At 45.4% G+C, this 10,211-nt stretch overlaps 1 protein-coding gene across 1 annotated transcript in view; it reads left to right on the forward strand.

Moving 5' to 3' along the window:
• Positions 1-10,211, forward strand: part of LOC139560012 (opsin-5-like) — a 46,288-nt gene extending 36,077 nt beyond the window's left edge. The window contains exons 5-7 of the mRNA XM_071376517.1: positions 400-527; positions 2,986-3,320; positions 7,831-10,211. Coding sequence (XP_071232618.1) covers positions 400-527; positions 2,986-3,320; positions 7,831-8,544 — 1,177 coding nt within the window. The 3' untranslated portion in view covers positions 8,545-10,211. The remainder of the gene's footprint in view (positions 1-399; positions 528-2,985; positions 3,321-7,830) is intronic.

Here is a 10,211-nt window from a genome sequence, read left to right on the forward strand (position 1 = left end):
ATTAAGTTAATGTAAAAACCAAAAGGATTTTTTTTTTTTACAGTGCAGGAAACTGTAGTGTTTTGACTAAAGGTATTGATGTCTAACGTTGGCCTTATGCCATCACACTGTGTAAATGCAGATTAGTAAACCTGTTGGGTTTGGATTAAAAACTATCCTCTCCAATTGTCATGGTTCAATTACCTTTCTAGTTTGGTTGTGTGGTGACAGGTCCTGCTTTATATTGTACATTGAATGGTCAGTGTGTTCTCACTCTCTCTTTCTTTCAGTATTTCTCTCTCCCGCTCTATTTATCCCTCTAATTCTCTCTTTCTCTCTCCCTCTATGGCCTTTCTGAACCCTCCCGCTCTCCCTCTCTCTCTTGTTCCCTCTCTTTCTGTTCCTCCCCCTCTCCCTCAGGTGGCTGTTTGGGAAAACGGTGTGTTTGATCTACGCGTTCTGTAGCGTGTTGTTTGGGATCTGCAGTCTGACCACTCTCACCCTGTTGAGCATGGTGTGTTTTGTGAAAGTATGTTATCCTCTCTACGGTAAGTCATCAAAGAGCCTGGCCCTAGTCTTGCCCATGGAATTGACAGAGGATTAGTAAAAGTCGACACTAAGTAGTTGACTGTTGATTTATTGATGGGGCGAAAATCTACAGTTCAAAGGAACTAGATAATCAAAAGAAGTAGATAAATCCTCAGTGACCGAACAAACATCAGCCACTGCTTTGATGGCTGACAAGTCCACTTGCAACTGACTAACCAACACTCAATTAGTATGGCTTGTGATGTTGGCAAAAATTGTGCCAACCAGCTGAGGCACGCTCTACCAACTTAAACAAATTAGTTATTAGTCTATTCTCTTATTGCTGTTCTTTTTAAATGTGGTCTAGTACATAATGGATCAGTTATCCATGTATTTAGTATGTGCGCCATAACATACCCAGGGCTGTAAATTGAGAAAATAACTCTGGGAGCATTCAAAACAGTCCCGAAAAATGTGTACCTGTGTCACGATCGTCAAAATAACATTCGGACCAAGGCGCAGCGTGATATGGGTTCCACATCCTTTTATTCGTGAAACGCACAAAACAATTAAAAAAAACAGCAAACGATACGTGAAGCTCTGGAGTTCTCACAGGCAACAACACAAAAACAAGATCCCAACGATAAACAGCTGCCTCTGATTGGGAACCATACCAGGCCAACATAGAAATTAAACAACCTAGATTACCCACCCTAGTCACACTCCGACCTAACCAAAATAGAGAATAAAAAGCCTGGACTGGGCACTGGCGCAGAGGAAGGCTCCGGCCTTGGCGCGGGACTGGACACCGTGCCTGGACTGGACATCGGCGCAGAGGAAGGCTCTGGCCTTGGAGCTGGACTGGAAGCCGTGCCTGGACTGGGCACCGGCGCAGAGGAAGGCTCCGGCCCTGGAGCAGGACTGTACGCCGTGCCTGGACTGGGCACCGGCGCAGATGAAGGCTCCTGCCATGGAGCGGGACTGGACACCGTGCCTGGACTGGGCACCGGCGCAGAAGGAGGTTCCGGACCGTGGACCGTCGCAGGAGGCTCCGGACCGTGGACCGTCGCAGGAGGTTCCGGACCGTGGACCGTCGCAGGAGGTTCCGGACCGTGGACCGTCGCCGGTAGCTCCGGACCGTTGACCGTCGCCGGAAGCTCCGGACCAGGGACCGTCGCCGGAAGCTCTGGACTGGTGACACGCACTTCAGGGCGCGTGCGAGGAGCAGGCACAGGACGTACCGGACAGGGGAGGCGCACTGGAGGCCTAGTGCGTGGAGCCGGCACAGGTGGTACCGGACTGGTGACACACACTTCAGGGCAAGTGCAAGGAGGAGACACAGGACGTACCGGACTGGGGAGGCGCACTGGAGGCCAGATACGTGGAGCCGGCCCAGGTTTCACCGGACTGATGACACGTTCCTCCAAAACGCCTGCGTTGCCGCATACTCCTAGCCAACTCCATTCTCCGGTATCCCTCCTCACACTGTTCCAACGAATCCCAGGTGGGCTCTGGTACTCTCCTTGGGTCGACCGACCACCTCTCTATCTCCTGCCAGGTGGTCTCTGGCTTTCTCCGTTCACTCTCCTCCAATTTCTCCATCTTCTCCCAGATGGGCTCTGGTTGGCTCCTCGGCTCCGCCGACCACCCGTGTGCCCCCCCCCCCCAATTTTTTGGGGGGGCTGTCCTTTGGGCTTCCGTTGTGGCCGCAAACCCCGGCGCCTTCTCTCCTTGCATCTGCCGCCAAGGAAGGCGATCCTGTCCTGCCAGGATTTCCTCCCAAGTCCAGGATCCCTTCCCATCCAAGATCTCCTCCCAAGTCCAGGATACCTTCTCCTCCTGGGCACGCTGCTTGGTCCTGGTGTGGTGGGATCTTCTGTCATGATCGTCGAAATAACATTCGGAACAGGCGCAGCGTGATATGGGTTCCACATCTTTTTATTCGTGAAACGCACAAAACAATTTAAAAAACAGCAAACGATACGTGAAGCTCTGGAGTGCTCACAGGCAACAACACAAAAACAAGATCCCACAAAACACAGTGGGGAAATGGCTGCCTAAATATGATCCCCAATCAGAGACAACGATAAACAGCTGCCTCTGATTGGGAACCATACCAGGCCACCATAGAAATAAAACAACCTAGATTACCCACCACCTAGATTACCCACCCTAGTCACACCCCGACCTAACCAAAATAGAGAATAAAAAGGCTCTCTATGGTCAGGGCGTGACAACCTGTCAAAATAATCCCCTATGGCATTTTCAGTTTTAGAAATCCCCACCTGTGCTTATCAGAATCTTTAATGATGACCATGCTATCCTATTAAAATGACCATCCATCCATCCATCCATCCATCCATCCATCCATCCATCCATCCATCCATCCATCCATCCATTCATCCATCCTTCTCTCCATCCATCCACCTCCCCATGCATCCCCCATCCATCTCTCCACTCATCCATTCGTCCATTCAGGTAACCGATTCAACCCGGGGCATGGCCGTCTGCTGATAGCCTGTGCGTGGGTCTGGGCCCTGGTGTTCGCCTTCTCCCCTCTGGCCCACTGGGGTGAGTATGGTCCAGAGCCATATGGCACAGCCTGCTGCATCGACTGGCGCCTGTCCAACCTGCACCCCGTGGCCCGCTCCTACACAATGGCGCTCTTTATCTTGTGCTACATCGTGCCCTGCTGCATCATCACAGTATCCTACACGGGCATTCTGATGACGGTTCGAGCCTCTCGTAAGGCCATGGAACATCATGAGGCCCGGCCGGCCAAGATGAGCAACATCCATACTGTTATTGTGAAGGTGAGCACTGAACAGAGTCTAACAGGGGTACTGTACCGTAAAGCATGTTCTGACAACTGTTGATTTAAAAAAAGTATAAATATACAGTAGTAGTCAAAAGTCTGGACACACCTACTCATTCAAGGGTTTTTCTTTATATATACTATATTGTAGAATAACAGTGAATACATCAAAACAATGAAATAACACATATGGAATCATGTAGTAACCAAAAAAGTGATAAACAAATCAAATCAAAATATATTTTATATTCTTCAAAGTAGCCCCCCTTTGCCTTGTTGACAGCTTTGCACACTCTTGGCTTCACCTGGAATGCTTTTCCAACAGTCTTGAAGGAGTTCCCACATATGCTGAGCACTTGTTGGCTGCGGTCCGACTCATCCCAAGCCATCTCAATTGGGTTGAGGTCCGGTGTTTGTGGAGGCCAGGTCATTTGATGCAGCACTCCATCACTCTCCTTCTTGGTCAAATAGCACTTACACAGCCTGGAGGGGTGGTGGGTCATTGTCCTGTTGAAAAACAAATGATAGTCCCACTACTCACAAACCAGATGGGATGACGTATCGCTGCAGAATGCTGGGGTAGCCATGCTGGTTAAATATGCCTTGAATTCTAAATAAATCACTGACAGTGTCACCAGGCAAGCACCCCCACATAATCACACCTCCATGGTGGGAACCACACATGTGGAGATCATCCGTTCTCCTACTCTGCGTCTCACAAATGTGGATTTCCACCAGTCTAATGTGATTTGCTAGTGTTTCTTGCCCCAAGCAAGTCTCTTCTTATTATTGGTGTCCTTCAGTAGTGGTTTCTTTGCAGCAATTCGACCATGAAGGCCTGATTCACGCAGTCTCCTCTAAATAGTTGATGTTGAGATGTGTCTGTTACTTGAACTATGTGAAGCATTTATTTGGGCTGCAATTTCTGAAGCTGGTAACTCTAATGAACGTATCCTCTGCAACAGAGGTAACTCTGGATCTTACTTTCCTGTGGTGGTCCTCATGAGAGCCAGTTTCAACATAGCGCTTGATGGTTTTTGCGACTGCACTTGAAGAAACATTCAAAGTTCTTGACATTTTCCGGATTGACGGACCTTCATGTCTTAAAGTAATGACAGATTTAGTTTCTCTTTGCTTATTTGAGCTGTTCTTGCCATAATATGGACTTCGTCTTTTACCAAATAGGGCCATCTTTTGTTTACCAACCCTACCTTGTCACAGCACAATCGATTGGCTCAAACTGACACGACTTCACAGGAGAGCCGTTTCAATTCAATTTATTAAATTTTTTATAGAAATGTGTTTTTTTGGGCAGAAATGCCTTCTGGACCATGTGAACTTTCATATGCCTTAATAACAAACTTGTATGCCATCTGTAAATACGAATACAATTGTTCAATTACAAGCCTTGTTGGTTAAGCCGCAGAAAAAATATATTAACCTTCCCACTAGCCATGATTGGCTGAGATAATGAGTGGGTTGGACATGCCCAGAGAGAAGTTCGGATTGGTCTGCCATATTGAAGGCGTCTGTCTATTTGAGCTCGTCAGTCTGTGTCGGTAATCCTGTCAAACACGGCTTTAAAAAAAATGTATTCTGTAGTGGAGCTGCATAAGTGTTGCTCTCCACTTTCTGGAGGATCAAGTTTTGAAATCAGTGGAATTAGAGTATGATAGATAAAGAGATGGAGAAAACACCTGTCTCCAGATTACATCTTCAAACTAAGGGCAACCGTGCTATGGCATTCCTGACAGGGAGACGCATCCATCATGCATGTTGATGGTAAGATAGTCTAGCATTAGCTAGCTCCATTTTCAGATATTACACATTTCTAATTTTGACAGAAAGTGGTTTAATTTCAAGCTAAAGTGTTCTGTTAGCTAGATAGCTAATGTTAGCTGGCTCCCTAGTGGACGTTATTATTAGTTTCCTAGGGCAGTTTGCTTTTCTAGTTAGAGCCTAATGTTAGGCATTGTTGGCACTTTGTTCATTGTTGTTTAACTAGCTAACGTTAGCTGGCTGGCTCGTTAGCGAACGTTACATGTCGGGGGTGATCTTAAACGTTGTTTACCTAGCTAGGTTAATTGTTTAGCTAGCTAGCTATATGTCTTAAGATAAAATGTACCGTTAGCTAGCTAGCTAACGTTAGCTGGCTCCCTAGCGGACGTTATTATTCGTTTCGCATAGCTGTTTGCTTTTCTAGTTAGAGCCTAATGATAGGCAGTGTTGGCACTTTGTTCATTGTTGTTTAACTAGCTAACGTTAGTTGGCTGGCTCGTTAGCTAACGTTAAGTGATGTGTGTAGAACACCCGTTGAATATGGCCGGTGTCAGTAAACGTCTGTAAAAAATGGTAATGAAATTGTTGCCAGCAGAGCTGGTTAGGCTGTTTTCATGTTATCCAGAGGTAAACAAATCATTGGCCAGAGTGTGCACTCAGAGAGCGAAATGAGATGGGTGGTGCTAAAGCTTAAGAGGGTGTGAACCATGCTGAATGGGTGTAAACAAAGCAGAGCTCTTCACTAGATACCAAAACATTCAAAGGCGATTTTCTCAAAAGTGAGTTTACAAGTTGATCAACTTTCAAAGCAGAACGACTTTCCCATTGTTCCTCAAATACAGTGTATGATATACCATTTCGTAGTTCTGAGTCTCTACTTTTATCCAATGTAAAAAACACCATTTCACATTTTGCTACATAAGACCGAATCCAGGTGGTGAGTCAAAAATGTACTTTTGACAAGGCACACCTGTTCATTGAAATGCATTACAGGTGACTACCTCATAAGGCCGGTTGAGAGAATGCCAAGAGTGTGCAAAGCTGTCATCAAGGCAAAAAGGGTGGTTCCTATGAAGAAACTCAAATATAAAATATATTTTGATTTGTTTAACACTTTTTTGGTTACTACATGATTCCATATGTGTTATTTCATAGTTTTGATGTCTTCACTATTATTCAACAATGTACTGTAGAAATTAATAAAAATAAAGAAAAACCCTGGAATGAGTAGGTGTGTCCAAACTTTTGACTGGTACTGTATTTGATTGGATGATTCGTTAATTCAAAATTCAATTGAGTATTGTATAGTCACTACTAAGGCCACTTCACATAATAGGGGGTTTGTATAGTTTAATGTCATGAACAGGATGCTCAGAGCTTGCCTGGCTACCCAAAGTCCTTGCTCCGGCCAAACGCTACGCCCCACCCACGGACATTAGTTTCTTCTCCGCAATGAGTCTGGATTTGAGTACTTCCCCGACGAGTTCTAGAACGCAACCACATTGACTGGTCCCAGAAACCTATGGGTTGGGCCAGATCCAGAACACACATAGGTAAAACAGCGTTTTGAAAATTCGTCATTGGCTTTGATACTCTGATTGGTTAGAGATGATCCAATCGCTGATGACTTTGTTTTGTACAACACCCGTCATTTTGACATCCCCACAAACGGCTTCAACGATGGCAGTCTCAGACTGAAGTACTGTATATAGCGAACATAGACCAGCGAGAAGAATTCAGTTTGAGTCGTCAGGCAAGATCAGTGCAGGAAATAGATTAGGATTAGTAAATACCTGTCTCCATTTCTTTGCTTTATGTAGACCTTCCCTTTTGCTCTCTTCCGGTCTCTCTCTTTCACTCGCTCTCCTTTATTACTGTTCCTGTATAGGGGCTTTATTAAAGCACTCATCCTCTCCCAGTCATGTACAGTACAGTATGTGCGTGAACGCAACGCAACAAACACACACATCTCTCCCTGCTACCAGCCCCAATCCAGGGGTGATGGTCCCCCCTCCCCCACTCATACCTGAGATTGATGCAAATCTTATTATCAGGAAACCCACTCTGGTTGGGGACTCTTCTCTGAGGTGTGATTCCAATGTCATCCGCCATATTGAAAAGAGAGGGCCTGGGGGTCAGAATTAAACGAATTGAGAGGAACGAAGCGACGGGTGAAATATATATCTTTTTATATCAAAAGCCTCGCTTCAGAGACAGGTGACTCTCTAAAGCTCAGCTCCATCTCTCTCTCTCTTCATCCGTCTCTCTCCCTGAGATTGGAAGTGACCTCAATAAATCCCCTAGTGATGGGAGGTTCTCAGAGGGATTTGGCTAGTTATACAGGAATACATTATGATGGATGTGGAGTCGGGGGCCTGCTGCACCCGCAGCTTAGTGGGCATCATCAGCCACAGTCTTCCCTGCTATAAGTTTGGCTCATGATCCATACGAGAACGCTTCACCTATACCTTTTTACTCTCTTCATCCAATCAGAGGCAGTCAGATAGGCTCTAATGTCCCTCGCTCTAACCGTGTTGTTAAAAGAACCTCAATGGCCTATTTCAATCATTCAATCCTCGGTAGTCAGTCAGTTATGAATGAAGTGCCTAGTGCACTAAAACGCCATCTGCCAATAGATCTTGTTAAACTGTTAAATAACATTTGCTCTCTCTCTCTCGCACTCTTTCCTTCCCCCCTTTTCTGTCCTATTGTTTATTTTTCTCCTCCAGCTGAGTGTTGCTGTCTGTATCGGTTTCTTCACAGCGTGGAGCCCTTATGCCGTGGTGTCGATGTGGGCAGCGTTTGGACACATGGAGAACATCCCACCGTTGACGTTCGCCATACTCGCAATGTTTGCCAAGTCCTCCACCATATACAACCCCATCATCTACCTGCTGCTCAGGCCCAACTTCCGCAGGGTGATGTACCGGGACCTGGTGAGCTTTCACAGGGCCTGTCTGAAGGGCTGCCTGTGCTCCTGCTCCCAAGGCGCTGTGGGGAAGTGCCGCTCCGGCTCTGTGGTCCAGGTTAGCCTCCGGTCGCTCCGCAGACCACCAGGACACGACCAGTCCTGTTCCACCAACTCATCTGCCAACCAAGCCCTCGCCGGGTACAGAGGTTGTAGCAGCACCTGCGAGAAGTGCAGCGACGCCTTCGAGTGCTTCAGACACTACCCCAGAGATTGCCATGGTGGCACCAACCCCCCCAGCTCCTCAATCAACACTAACGCACCTCAGGATCAGCTCTCAACAGAGCCCCAGCCCAAGCTGCAGCCACTGACACAGAAACCAACATGGAAGCAGAGGCAGAAGCATAAAAAACAGGAGGCCTGTCACAAGAAGTCCCTGCGAGCCACCATGAGCAGCAAAAGGACCTCGGAGATCGACAACCTACAGATCACCTTGGAGATGGTGCCGGGACACGCTAAATTTGCCTGGCCATAGAATGTGATATATGCATTCTCTGGTTTTATATTTTTTACATCTCTGATATATATTTTTCAGTTGATATTTAAAATGACTTTATTTATTTATCTGTCAAGATAGACAGTGACTTTGTTGAAATGCGCTTAGTAAAAACCTAGGTTGTCCTTCAGGGATTCGTGTGGGCTGGAGGAGAACACAGTGGAACAAAATGGAACCCCATCATCCTCGGAAGGATCGGGACAGAAACCAAGGTACAATACTGTTTGCGGCAATAAACAGTTTGACACATGGACGATGGAAAGCGAAACCCACTTTGACATCAGTTCCGCTTCCTCTACAATCCCATTTCCATCCAGTGTTTACAGTTGTCTAATACAGGTACATATACAGTAGGTGCTGGATTGTTTTGTTGGTTCAGTACAGCATGGTTTAACTCAACATGAAACTGTTGACTTTATGTATAAAGGAGATCGATGAGAGAGACAGCGATAGAATCAACCAAAGTCATAATCAAACAGCTGAAGATACTGATATTCACTCAACAATAAGCACTACAGTATACTGTGTATATAAGCGCAACAGGGAGAGGAGAAAGGGCGAGCAAGGCAAATAACCAAGTATAAATTGAGCAACTATAGATAGTCAAATTCAGAGAGTGAGAGAGAAGAAAGGGTTAAAAACACAACAAGACAAAACAGATTTGTGTTGTGTGGTATTGACACATTGTGAACCGTTTTGTGTGTGAAAACTGTGTAAAATATGCATGGCAGTCATCGGCATGGAATGTCCTCCGTTGCAAGGTTCAAAAAATTATTTGACCAAATCTACAAACTGTTGATTCCTTCCAATCATGTTACAAGCCATTAAATCTTCCTCCTGTTTTCCACAGCTGAACTAACAGCACTGTAGCACTTTGCCATGCACCTTGTCTCTCTGGGTAGCTGTATTGCAATCTGTTGATTTAATCATTAATTTAAATACCAACTGCCTATATGAGAAACTAATGAGCAAAGATTTTTTTGTAGTCTTGGTTAAAGTAAATATTGGTACTTAATTAGATTGAATTATGGGGAGTCAATTGGAACAAAGTTAATTTAAACATCCATAAATCTGATATAATGTAATTATTGTGTGGAAAACAGACGCTAATCAACATTTGCACTCGCTGATTTATTCATTAATCATACATGCAGATACATTTTCTCCTGTTTGCGAAGGGGATTAACAGGCTCCAGCCTCGATAAGAATGTTAGTATCACGATATGGGAAGGTTCACAAAAAACATGAATCAATGCCTTTAAAAAATGTCGAGCTTATCTCTTCTTCATCCCTGATCCTTTTTAAAACAGGCAATTAAAACAGTGTTTCGCAGCAGCCCATCAGCCGTGTGGTAGTCAGATAGAGATGGACCGCTGGGGTTGGATCTGGGATCGGATGGGTCCCACTCCGAGGAGAAGTTATTGCCTACTGCCTGGCCAAATGAAATCTGGGCACCAGCCAAATTAAATTGAATTGGTCATGTACACATATCTTGCAGATGTTATCATGGGTGTAGAGAAATGCTTATGTTCCTAGCTCCAACAGTGCAATAATACCTAACAATACACACAAATCCCAAAAATAAAAAGGAATTAAGAAATATTAGAACGAGCAATGTCAGAGTATGGAATATATGGCTCATACAG

Source organism: Salvelinus alpinus, chromosome 30 (assembly GCF_045679555.1).
Source record: "Salvelinus alpinus chromosome 30, SLU_Salpinus.1, whole genome shotgun sequence".
Lineage (NCBI taxonomy): Eukaryota > Metazoa > Chordata > Actinopteri > Salmoniformes > Salmonidae > Salvelinus > Salvelinus alpinus.